This window comes from Hemitrygon akajei, chromosome 1, assembly GCF_048418815.1.
Source record: "Hemitrygon akajei chromosome 1, sHemAka1.3, whole genome shotgun sequence".
Taxonomy (NCBI): Eukaryota; Metazoa; Chordata; class Chondrichthyes; order Myliobatiformes; family Dasyatidae; genus Hemitrygon; species Hemitrygon akajei.
Window position 1 is genome coordinate 216,959,985 of NC_133124.1, and position 13,601 is coordinate 216,973,585.

A 13,601-nucleotide genomic window follows, 5' to 3' on the forward strand; every position below is an offset into this window, starting at 1 on the left:
TCTAACTGGGCAGCTTTTATTTATGGTAATAAAATATTCATATCCATGTAATCTCCAAATTCAACACTGCATGTTAGAGTAGGATCCTGGTTAAACAGCTGATAAGCTTTGAGTTAAGAACTGAATATTAACAGCAAGCTGCAATTCAAAGATAATTTACAGAAATATTCGCAACATTCTGCTTTAGTTAATACAATTCCCAAATAATTCTGGGCTGGATTTCCCTCTGAGGCACTAAAATACAGAACACTTAATCAAATCCAGCAGCTTGCACATATTCAAACTGCAGACCAATTGCAATTGAGTTTTAGCTACTAATCTGCAAAAATACCGGGGTAAATTATTCTACATATTGCCAAGCTCTGTCCAAAATAGTCTCATATTACACATATTTTAGGTGATCCAATTCTGATTTATTTATCACATGCGCACTGAAGCATACAGAGATGTGGCATTTGCATTAGCAACTAACACATATGAAGATGTGATGGGGGGAAGCCCGCAAGTGTAGCATATATTTCTGCACCAACATAGTATGCCCACAGTGCTCGGCAAAACACAAGCAGCAAAACAATAAGCCCCTTCCCTCCCAATAACCACAGCCACGGATGGCCCTCCAACCTCTGGGTCTCCAGCCCCCCACCATAGGACTATGACTTCCAAATTTCTGATCAATCTTTGGACTCTGACCCCCAGACTAACCAACAATCGGACACTGGATTCCCAGCTCAAACTCTGGGGGACCCTTGTGCCTCTAGCTCGCACAGACTGTCGAACCCAGAACCCTCCAACCTGGAACAGCCTAACGTCCACCGTTGCCCTTCACTACCCGTCTAAAGTTTTAAAGCCCAATACTGAATTGGAGTGTATGGGGTGTCCAAGGAGGGCTAGTACCTCTGGTGAAGGGGCTTGTCATGTCCATTCTGGGGCAGCTCACTCACCTTTGGTCCCCTCTCAAAACTCAGCTCTCGCCTGTGGCTCTAAGTAGCTGTTTGCATGTGACAGTAGCTACACCCCAGTACACCACTTTGACAAGTGGGCTTAACCAGGTGACGGTGGCCTGCAGCTTCATACCCCAATGAGATAAGGACATACCTGTCCTAGCATGCAAAATCAGCTCCTGCGGACTGGGCGGATGAGATCTACAGTGAGATGGTACTACAGCGCTCCATGGAGAGTGTAGGGCATGACGAGACAAAGAAGACATCATTGTCATCGACTGTAACTAAGAAGGACTCCAGTTTGTGATAGTTGTTCACGTTACTTAACCCAGACGTGAGATCAAGAGAGTGGAACTGCCCCAGTACAATGGTTTTTTCACATTAAAAACTCTCCCGCACAGATTTCCTGCTGTCATCAGACATGATAGACAACCACCAGCACTGAATGCCTCACCATTAACTGAATTTAACATCATTAAACTATCAATCAATTAGTCCGATATATGACATCAGGTTATTATAACAGATTTTCAGCCGACTACAAAATCAACACAGTCTGTTTAACCTATTTGCTAAATACAACACTGACTCCATCCTGAAACGATGACTTGCCCTGCTAAACAGTCCTGATTCAAACTAATGTGCAACAAGAAATAGGACACTTTTAAAATATCCTCCAAGAGGACCACAACCTTGTTGTGGTTTGGAGGTTTACATGCCTCAATGGCCCAGAGAGCGATGTCGGCTGGAGTCAGGGCTTTATGCTTCGGCTCTTGGTTAGGACACCCATGCTAAGCAGGTCAAAGATTCATTTTATTATCGAAGTACACTTCAATTCTCCGGCAGCCATGACCAAAAAAGAAAGAAACGAAAGGCAACACAATCATCGACCCCCAAATTCCACTTCCCCACAAAAAAAACGAACAAAAATGGAACAAGCACATCAACCCCCCCAAATCCCTCCTCCCACACAAAAAAAGTGAGCGAAATGGATCAGAAGCATCAACCCTCCCCCAAATCCCTCCTACTACACAAAAAACAAGAAAACAGATCAGAAACATTAACACCCCCCCATCCCTCCTCCCACACAAAAAACAAGCAAAACGGTGCAGTCACGTTAACTCCCAAATCCCTCCTCCTGCATAAAAAAAAATGAACAAAATGGATCAGGCACGTTGATCCCCAAATCTTCTTTCTTGAACAAAAAAAAATGAGGTGGTCGGGAGAAAAAACACAGACCATGAAAACTAAAAGACTGATACAAAGATGCCATAGTCCAAGTCCACATCCAAAATGCAGAAAGACCTGGGGAACCCTATCCAGCGGCAGGCCTTTCCTGCTCCGTCCGGTACAAAGCAATCAAGACAGGCAGCTGGTGCTCACCCTCCGCACTCGCTTCTATCTCACTCGTAGCTTTCGTCAGTGAACAATAGAAGCTTTAATCGGCAAAATGAAGCCAAATAGTTTCCCGCCCTGCAGCCTGCCCACACACAGTCTATACCTCCTGGAATCCTCTCGGAGACGGCAGAGCGCTGAAACACCAAAATGATCTGCAAACTTCCACACTTGCCTTGATGTTTCAATTGCCCTTGTCGCTTTAATTGGCAAACAATGGAAGCTACTGTCGGTGCAATGCGGTCAAATATTGGTTCGTGCACCAGCCTGCAAGCTTTTTGCCACAAGGTTTGCTCACGCTGCCTCTGCCTCCCAGAGTCTCGGAGACTGCAGAGCACCGAAGCACTGAACGATCTCCAAACAGCAAAAGTCTCCAACAGTTCCAGAATCACATCCAAGACGAGCAACAAATGTAAAAGACATAAAAGAAGAGAAAAAGATGGTTCCATGATCTATCCAGAAGATGTCAACCAAAGGAATGCTGTATGCAGGCACCACCTTGATTAGAAGTTTATGGCCAGAAACCAGACTGGTCCTCCAGGTTCGGGGGATCAGCTCAGGGCTAACGACCTCAAATGGTAAAACAAAATTGTTCCAGAAACAGCAATGAAGAATCCTTCTATAAATGAGTGTGATGGTATTCCTGAGACTTCACCCTGAACTTGCAGGGCTGACAGTAGTGAAAACTGAGAGGAAGCTACTGACATGATGAAAGAAGACCTGAGCACCGCCAGAGATGGAGGACCTTCATTGCAGCCCTAAATGGCAGCCATAATAGGCAGTAAGTTCTAAAGTACACAATGACAATGGCATGCATTCTTAGGTCGTAGTTTAACAACTATGCATAGAATGACACCAAATTTACAGAACAGAAACAGGTCACATGATGTCTGAGCTCATGCCTTCTCCCCACCATCACCCCAACAAATACTCCATGTTTCTTATGTGCACATCTAGTTATCTTGCACCATTCACCTCAACAACAGGTGACACCCCACCCCCACCCCCACCAGCTCCCATCTCGGGTGGAGCTTGAATTCCTAGGTAACGGCCCATCATTTTTCATTATGCCAAACTGTCACCTGCATATATGTTAAGAAATACAAGTTGAAAATCCTGATGAAATCCTGAACCCTGATGAAGTGTCTCAGTCCGAAATGTTCATGCTTATTCCTCCCCACAGATGCTGCCCGACCTACTGAGTTCCTTCAGCATTTTGTGTGACAAGTTGAAAATAAAGTGTCTTGTTTAACTTTTTCACAAAGTTCCACAAGAACAGCATTTATTCCATACCTCAAATGTCTAGTTTGTAGAAGTGTCAATTACCATTTCTCATAAGGCCAGAGTGGCCTGCTCTTGTAATGGCTTTTCCCACATGCTAATTATGAATCCCCTTCCAGGGTTATCATCTTACGTGTCCATTAATATTAGTGTTCCCCACAGATTGAGATATCTGGATTACTCTGTCAAACCACTTCACTGTTTTAGCCTCCAGTGAGCTGTGCCTAGCATTTTTGTCATGAAAAAGCTCAATTCATTCCTCAGTACGATCGTTAGCCTCATCCAGCTTCATCGTGTCTTCTTCCAATACACCTGCTGCGTAAATTTCACACCAGATGACCAAGCAACTCCAGTCAAATCTGATAGTTCGATAACACTAGTTTTGAAATTTTAAAGTAAATTTATTATCAAAGCACATATATGTCACCATATACTACCTGGAGATTTGTTTTCTTGGAGGCATTTACAGGAAAATCTTGTGGATAATGAAGTAGGTTTTCAAAGCTTGCAGAGAGATTTAGGCCAGGTAGAAGAGTGGGCTGAAAGATGGCAGATGGAGTTTAATGCTGATAAGTGTGAGGTGCTACATTTTGGTAGGACTAATCAAAATAGGACATACATGGTAAATGATAGGGCATTGAGGAATGCAGTAGAACAGAGTGATCTAGGAATAATGGTGCACAGTTCCCTGAAGGTGGAATCTCATGTGGATAGGGTGGTGAAGAAAGCTTTTGATATGCTGGCCTTTATAAATCAGAGCACTGAGTATAGGAGTTGGGATGTAATGTTAAAATTGTACAAGGCATTGGTAAGGCCAAATTTGGAGTATTCTCTATAGTTCTGATCACCGAATTATAGGAAAGATATCAACAAAATAGAGAATGTTACCTGGGTTTCAGCACCTAAGTTACAGAGAAAGGTTGAACAAGTTAGGTCTTTATTCTTTGGAGCGTAGAAGGTTGAGGGGGGACTTGATAGAGGTATTTAAAATTATGAAGGGGATAGATAGAGTTGACGTGGATAGGCTTTTTCCATTGAGAGTAGGGGAGATTCAAACAAGAGGACATAAGTTGAGAGTTAAGGGGCAAAAGTTTAGGGGTAACACGAGGGGGAACTTCTTTACTCAGAGAGTGGTAGCTGTGTGGAACGAGCTTCCAGTAGAAGTGGTAGAGGCAGGTTCGACTTTGTCATTTAAAAAAAAATTGGATAGGTATATGGACAGGAAAGGAAGGGAGGGTTATGGGCTGAGAGCAGGTAGGTGGGACTAGGTGAGAGTAAGCGTTTGGCACGGACTAGAAGGGCCGAGATGGCCTGTTTCCGTGCTGTAATTGTTATATGGTTATATAATCAAGAAAAGGAGTAGAACTAATAGAGAAAACTATAATATCAAAGACTGCCAAACAATCATTGGGAACATCCCAATCCTGGCTAACTGTCATATAGCCTCAGTTTATTACTAAGTTTTATTGGCTCTCAAAGAGTATTCTTCTAGAAGAAGTTGCTGATAAACAGAGAAACAGGATACTAGATTGCAGACCAACAACTGAGCGTTCCGTTTCACAAGCTGTATACCCACCCGAGGTCTCGGTCCAGCATAACTGCCTCAGTCTCCGGAATGCACTTCAGGGTGGAATAATACCAAAATGGGCTCAGGCTAGATATCTGGACTAGGTAACCTGTAACAAAGCAAAAACATAAATGAGGCAAACTGCAACAACTACTTCATTCATGTCACCAGCCCATCATAGGCAAAGCTCTCACCTCCAATCTGCACATATTCATGCAGTGCTGTCACAAGAGAGCAGCATCCATCATCAAGGACCCCCGCCCTTGTCCAGGGCTCAGTACCAAAGACCCTCTCCACCCACGAACCTCCGATGAGGCCATGCTCTCTTCTCATTGCTACCACTGGGAAGGAGGTACAGGAGCCTTGGGTCCCACACCACCAGGTTCAGAAACAGTTCCGCTGAACTGATTCCACAACCTACAGAATCACTGTCAAGGGCTCCACAACTCATCGTTTGAGATTTGTCTTGTTTTACCCATTATCAATCATCTTCAGAGATTGTCTGTGGTCACATAACCAGGATTTGTGTTATGTACTAGCTGTTCATACGACCATCCACCACCTGCTCTCATGGTTTCACGTGACCCTGAACAGGAGCTAAGCAGGTACTACACCTTGCCCAAGGGTGACCTGCAGGCTAGCGGAGGGAAGAAGCACCTTATAGCTCCTTTGGTAGGGACATACCTCCACTCTGACACCCATATAGATGTGTTTGGTAATAAATTTACTTTGAACACCATCTGATTCTCTGAGCTTGCACACTGGAAGCAGCACTGATAAATTTATTTTGACTTTCAGCCATTATATTGTAAGACAACAGGAATTCTGAAGTTTTACTAACGAAAATGCTATGTACTGCAAATGACTGCCCTTTATACTCTATGAATAACACTCCTAAGGATACGGAGAACCTGCAGAGAGATATCGACAGGTTAAGTGAGTGGGCAAGGGTCTGGCAGATGGAGTACAATGTTGGTAAATGTGAGGTCATCCACTTTGGAAGGAAAAATGGAAGACCAGATTATTATTTAAATGGTAAATGAATGCAGCATGCTGCTGTGCAGAGGGACTTGGGAGTGCTTCTGTGTGAATTACAAAAGGTTGTTTTGCAGGTGCAGCAGGCTATCAATAAGGCAAATGGAATGTTGACTTTCATTGCTACAGGGATTAAATTTAAGAGCAGGGAGGTTTTGCTCCAACCATACAGGGTACTGGTGAGGCTGCATCTGGAGTACTGCGTGCAGTTCTGGTCTCATTACTTGAAGAAGGATATACTGGCTTTGGAGGCGGTACAGAGGAGGTTCACCAGGTTGATTCCAGCGATGAGGGGGTTAGACTATGAAGAGAGATTGAGTCGCCTGGGACTGTACTCACTGGAATTCAGAAGAATTGAGAGGAGATCTTATAGAAACATATAAAATTATGAAAGGGATAGATAAGACAGAGGCAGGAAAGTTGTTTCCACTGGTAGGTGAAACTAGAACTAGGGGACATAGCCTCAAGATTTAGGGGAATAAATTTAGGATGGAGATGAGGAAGATCTGCTTTTCCCAGAGAGTGGTGAATCTGTGGAATTCTCAGTAAGTATATTTCAGACAAGGCTGGATAGATTTTTGCACAGTAGGGGAATTAAACGTTATGGGGAATAGCCAAGTAGGTGCAGATGAGTCCACAGCCAAATCAGCCATGATTTTATTGAATGGCAGAACAGGCTTGATGGGCCTTATCTTCTGTCTCTCTGCTCGTTACACCGCTGGCATTTAGGGCAGCAATGAAGATCCTCTATCTCTGGTGGTGTTCAGGGCCTCTTTCATCATGTCAGTAGCTTCCTCTCAGTTTTCACTACTGTCAGCCATGCAAGTCCAGGCTGGAGACTCAGGAATACCATCACACTCAGATGTATAAGGATTCTTCATTATCAAGAGAAAATGTACAGATGTTGGAAATCCGAGCAACACACACAAAATGCCAGAGGAACCCAGTATGTCAGGCAGTATCCATGGAAAAGAGTACAGTCGGCACATTGAGCTGCGACCCTTCATCAGGACTGGAGTAAAAAGATGAGAAGTTAGAGTGAGAAGGTGGGGTGGGGGGGGGGGGGGAAAGAGGAGGAAGTACAAGGTAGTCGGTTATAGGTAAAACCAGGAGAGGGGGACGGGAAAACGAGACTATTGAAGGGATTGAGTAATCAAAGTTGGAAATCAGTCCCACCCATGACTCTTAACACATGAAACGAATCAGATGAAGATGGCTGATCCAGATCATTTCCAAGCAGGGGTCCACAGTTCTCTTACTTAATGGTATTGGTCCATGGTTGGGAACCACTATTCCCAGAGAACTCTTCCAATTATGACCAGAACACAAAGGGTGTATTCTATGTGGAATCAGCTGCCAGAGGAAATGATTGAGGAAGGTACAATAACAACTTCTAATAAGCTAGTTGAGCAGGTACATGGATTGGAAAGGTTTAGGGTTATGGGTCCAACAGGATTGGGAATATTGGTCAGCACTGTCAATTGAGGCAAAGAGTCTGCTTCCATGCAGTATAATGCAATGAATCTGATCTATAAACTGTGTTAAAACAACCTCTTTCTTCCATAAGTGACTCCCCAAAATGGATGTTCAACACAGGCCTCAACTTTATTTAAAGCCTGCTTTAATTTTTGGGGTGGTTACATTAACTTACTAGAGTCATGGTAATAAATCCAAGTTATCCAATACATCCAAGTCAACTGTCAAGCACTATTCACACTAATCTCATCTCCTGGCATTGGAGCCAAATGGTTCTAACAAAATCCAAAATAGACATTACTCTTATAATCAACAGCAGACTGCAAGCTATCAATTCTCAGGGTAGTAAAACCCTAACAATTTCAATCTTTTCACTTCCAGGATACTTTTTAGTGTTTTTGATTTTAAAATGTATTAATCTTTTCCTGCTTCAAATTTGAGGTATAAAGTTCATTTTGAAAGGAGCAGGGAACAGGGGGATCACCAGGGACCTGTCCCACCAGCCCCTCCAACCACCTAGCAGGACCCTCTTCCTCTTTACCCCATTTATCAATCACCCACATCAGCATCTCAAGTATCAACTATTGTTGACACTTTATCGCCACCTATCAACCTTCTTCAACCGGGACCGCCCCTCGGAAAAGTGAGTACAATACACACCAGTCCTCGGCAGTAATGAACAAGGCTTTCCTGACACCACCCTGATTTCCCTTTTTACACTCCTCGTGTTCTTTCCAACTTCCACTTTGCTCCCTCAGAACAATCAGACATCTCCAGCTGCCCCCAACTAAACTCTCCCTGCAACCACCTTACAAGAGGTTCCCAGCCAGCTGCCACGCACCCTCCTCATTACCCACCAGGCCATACCCCACTCTCCCCCAGACCACACCCCTCTCCCTAAATTCCCCCTAGTCCACACCCCCTCTCCCCAGTCTCCCCCTAGCCCACACCCCCTCTCCCCAGTCTCCCACAAGCCCACAACCCCCCCTCCCCAGTCTCCCACAAGCCACATCCCTCTCCCCAGTTTCACCCGAGGCCACACCCATCTCCCCCAGGTCACACCCCAGTCTCCCCCAGACCACACCCCCTCTCCCCAGTATCCCCCCCCCGCCACATTCCCTCTCCCCAGTCTCCCCCAGGCCACATTCCCTCTCCCCAGTCCCCCCAGGCCACACCCCCTCTCCCGTCTCCCTCCCAGGCCACACCCACTGCCCAAGGCCACACCCCCTTTCCCCAGTCTCTCCCAGGCCACACCCCTTCTCCCCCAGGATACACCCTATCTCCCAGTTTCCCCCAGGAACCAACCTCCTCTCCCACCCAGTACCGTTCCTCCTCACCCCAGTCTCGCACCCATCGCCCAACTCCTCAGTCAGCCATCCAGGCCCCGCCCCCTCGACAGTCTCCCACCTAGCCTCCCCCAGTTCCCCCCTCATCTCCTCAGGAGAGCCCGGTGCTTATCTCAGGCCTCAGCCCTCACAACACCCCTCCATTTCCCAGCCATCCCGATCGGCGGCTTCGCACTCTGCCCAACCCTCCCGCTGAACGGCCCGCGGTCTCCCTCACTCACCGACCCTTCCGCCGCAACTCGACGCGGGACCCTCACTTCCGGCGGAAGAGAGTGGAGGCGGCGGCGCGCGGCAGCCGGGAGCGCGCCTTCGGTGACGTCACAGGTTCCCCCGAGTCGGCGGATGAGGAGGGAAGGAAAGGGTTGATGAGTGAGTGAGGGAGGGAGGCAGCGGAGGGGTTGCACCGTGGTTTGGTAAAGCATTTTGATTGTGCAGGATTGTAAGAACCTACAGAGTAGCGGATTCTCTGCCCAATACGGCACAGGCACATCCCAACCCACCATCTACAGGAGGTTCAAGAATTCAACATCCTGCATATACTCCATCTATGTGTGCAAAGTGCAATCATAGTAATTTATAATAAATAGAAGAGTCAATGTAATATAGAGAACACTCAAGTCAGCATGAGTTCATCAGTCTGACAGCCTGGTGGAAGAAGTTGTCCCAGAGCCTGTTGGTCCTGGCTTTTATGCTGTGATAGCGCTTCCTGGATGGTAGCAAGTGGAATCGATTGTGGTTGGGATGACTCGGGTCCCCAATGATCCTTCGGGCCCTTTTTACACATCTGTCCTTGTAAATGTCCTGAATAGAGGGAAGTTCACAACTACAGATGCGCTGGGCTGTCCGCACCACTTTCTGCAGAATCCTGCCATTAAGGGAGGTACAGTTCCCATACCAGGCAGTGATGCAGCCAGTCACGATGCTCTCAGTTGTGCCCCTGTAGAAAGTTTGGGGGCCCATACCAAACTTCCTCAACTGTCTGAGGTGAAAGAGGTGCTGTTGTGCCTTTTTCACCACACAGCTGGTGTGTACAGACCACGTGAGGTCCTCGGTGATGTGGATGCTGAGGAACTTGAGGCTGTTTACCCTCTCAAACCCAGATCCATTGATATCAATAGGGGTTAGCCCATCTCCACTCGGCCTGTAATTCACAACCAACCCCTTTGTTTTTGTGACATTGAGGGTGAGGTTGTTCTCTTGACACCACAATGTCAGAAAGATGACTTCTTCCCTGCAGGCCACCTTGTTATTGTTTGAGATAAGGCCAATCAATGTAGTGTCATCGGCAAATTTAATTAGCAGATTGGAGCTCTGGGTGGCTATACAGTCATGGATATACAGGGAGTAAAGGAGGGGACACAGTATGCAACCCTGAGGAGCTCCTGTATTGAGAGTCAGAGGGTTGGAGGTGAGGGAGTCCACTTTTACAACCTGCTGGTGATCAGGCAGGAAGTCCAGGATCCAGCTGCACAAGGCAGGGTCAAGGCTGAGGTCTCTGAGCTTCTTGTTGAGCCTGGATGGAACTACGGTGTTGAATGTTGAACCAAAGATCCTCAGCATCCAGGCCATGCCATCTTCATGCTGCTCTATTGGGCAGGAGGTGCAGAAGCGTGAAGCCCCACAGCATCATGTTCAATATCAGCTACTTCTTGAACCAACCTAATCACTGCATTGAAGTTAGCTCAACAATTACATTTATACACACTGCCGTGGTGTCCTGGTAGAATGGGTTTGACTGCTGGTTATTGAATCATAGAAAACTACCCTTCAACCCATCTAGCCAGTGACGGACTATTAATCTGACTAATCCCTATCCAAATATTCTTAAAAGTTGAACTGAAACCTAAATCCACAACTTCTGCTAGCAGCTCATTCTGCACTCTCAGCATCCTCTGTTTCACACTCTGTTCGCCTTTCACCCTTAACCCATGACCTTTAGTTCTAGTCCCACACAACCTTAGTGGAAAAAGTCTGCTTGCATTTACTCTATCTATGCCCCTCATAATTTTGTATATGTCTATCAAATCTCCCCTCATTCTTCCACGCTCTGGAGAATAATGTCTTAACCTATTCAACCTTTTTTCATAAATCCAAGTCCTTACATCCTGGCAACACCCTTGTGAAATTTCTCTGCACTCATTCAATGTTACTGATATCTTCCCTGCACACAATTCTCTAAAGTTGGCCTCACCAACATCTTACACAACTTCAGCATAACATCCCAACTCCTGTTTTCAATATTTTGATTTATGAAGGCTAATGTTCCAAACCCTTTCTTTTAGCCACTTCTGAGGAATTATGGATCTGTATTCCCAGATCCCTCTGTTCTGCCACACTCCTCAGTGCCCTATTACTCACTGCATAGATGCTACCCTAGGTTGTCCTCCCAAAGTGCAACACCTCACACTTGTCTGCATTAAGTTCCATCTGCCATTTTTAGCTCATTTTTCCAGCTGTTCCAGATCCCACTGCACACTTTGATAAGCTTCCTCACTGTTACCTACATCCCCAATCTTGGTGTCATCCACAAATTTGCTGATCCAGTTTACCACACCATCATCAAGATCGTTGACATAGGTGATAAAAAAGACAATGGACCCAGCACCGGTTCCTGCGGCGCACCAGTAGTCACAAGCCTGCAGTCAGAGAGGCATCCATCTACAACCAGTCTCTGACTTCTCCGACGAAGCCAACGTCAAACCTAATTTACTACCTCATCTGTAACGCCGAGCGCCTGAACCATTTTGACCAACCTGCCATGCGGGACCTTGTCAAAGGCATTGCTAAATTATTCTTTCTATATTTGCGCAGTTTGCCTTCTTTTGCACATTGGTTGTTTGTCGTCTTTGTGAGTAGCTTGTTTATATTGACTCCATTGTATTTCTTCAAACCTATTGTGAATGCCACAAGTAAATGAATCACGTTCAAAGGAAATATATTATCAAAGTGCCTGTGTGTCATCATGTACAATGCTGAGATTCATTTTCTTGTAGGCATTGACAGTAAGTACAAGTACAATCGAATCAATGAAAGGGCTTCCTCATCATTGAGCAAAAGACAAATAGCTGATACAAAAACAAAATAAATAAACAAATATCGAGAACTGAAGATGAAGAGTCCTTGAAAGTGAATTCATAGGTTGTGGGAACGTTTCAATGATAGGTCAAGGGAAGCTAACCCCTCCAGTTCAAGAGCCTGATGGTAGTAGCTGTTCCCGAACCTGGTGGTTCAAGTCCTGAGGCTCTTGCACCTTCTACCTGATGGCAGCAGCGAGAAGAGAGCATGGCAGGGTGGTGAGGGCCCTTGATGTCGAATTCTGCTTTACTGCAACAGTGCTCCCTGGAGAGGTTGGGAAGGCTTTGCCCGTGATGGATTGGACCATTTCCACTACTTTTTGTAGGCTTTTAAATGCAAGGGCATTGGTGTTCCCACAAACAGACAGACATACTTTATTGATCCCGAAGGAAACTGGGTTTCGTTACAGTCGCACCAACCAAGAATAGTGTAGAAATATAGCAATATAAAACCATAAGTAATTAAATAATAATAGGTAAATTATGCCAAGTGGAAATAAGTCCAGTCACCAGGTTGTGATGTAACCGGTCAATATACTCTGCATCACAAGTCTATATAAGTTTTTCAGAGATGTAGATAACATGCTGATTCTTTGTAAACTTTTAAGTACAGGCACTGCTGTGCTTTCTATGTAAGAGCACTTCCTTGCTGGGCCCAAGACAGATGATAACACCGAGGAATTTAAAGTTGCTGACCCTCTCCACCTCTGATCCTCTGGGCTCAAAGGACTCTAGTTCTCTCTTCCAGAAGTCAGTAATCAACTCCTTGGTCTTGCTGACATTGAGTAGGAGGATGTTGTTATGACACCACTCAGCCAAATTTTCAGTTTTCCTTTTATATGCTGATTTGTCATCACCTTTGATCCAGCCAACAACAGTAGTGTCATCAGAAAACATATTGGATATACAGTACATATGTACTTGATAATAAATCTTTGAACTACGATCGCTTTGCACTCAAATTGACTTTGTATTTTTGTTGCAGTTGTGCTCTTTCTTGTAAAAATTGTGCGTGATTTATGTTTAATCTGTTTTTCTTTTGAATGCAGGTTTGTTAAGGTTGTTATAGCCGGGTGTGCTAGTGGGGATGAGCTCCCACTACCAACTGAATGCTCCCAGTGGTGTGCATTTCAAATAGCCTCTAACGTGTGGCTTAGCTACTAACCCCAGCAGAACTGCTTTGACTGACAGGAAAAGAGGCAGAGGCAGGTAACTGGTGCCTTAAAACCGGTCACTTTGGGCAAACGGGGCTCATCAGGCATGGTTAGCAGCTCATCAAGAAGGAAAGCTCTGATCCCAGCTGCCTTGCAGCTATACTCACTTACGAAGAAGGTTTTGGGAGTAAAGGTCGAGGGAAAATCCAGAGATGAAGGCACTCCCGTGTTGACTGGTAACTCCAGCGGAGCTGCTGGTGCCAAACCGTATCGGTCTCTGTCATTCATTTAGTTTCATCAGCTGCATGGAGAGGGGGAGCCTGCAACATGGC

The 13,601-nt window shown here is 45.5% G+C and overlaps 1 protein-coding gene across 9 annotated transcripts in view; it reads right to left on the reverse strand.

The window, feature by feature from the left end:
* Positions 1-9,301, reverse strand: part of LOC140735721 (LIM domain-binding protein 1-like) — a 38,577-nt gene extending 29,276 nt beyond the window's left edge. For 6 of the 9 annotated variants that reach the window (XM_073061211.1, XM_073061144.1, XM_073061188.1 and 3 more), the window contains exons 1-2: positions 7,871-7,922; positions 5,194-5,293 (exon numbers count right to left, since the gene is read on the reverse strand). In XM_073061211.1, coding sequence (XP_072917312.1) covers positions 5,194-5,293; positions 7,871-7,907 — 137 coding nt within the window. In that variant the 5' untranslated portion in view covers positions 7,908-7,922. Of the gene's footprint in view, positions 1-5,193; positions 5,294-7,870; positions 7,923-9,262 lie in introns of those variants that run through there. The other 3 variants (XM_073061171.1, XM_073061153.1, XM_073061162.1) reach the window with 2 other exon arrangements.
* Between the last annotated feature and the right edge of the window lie 4,300 nt (positions 9,302-13,601).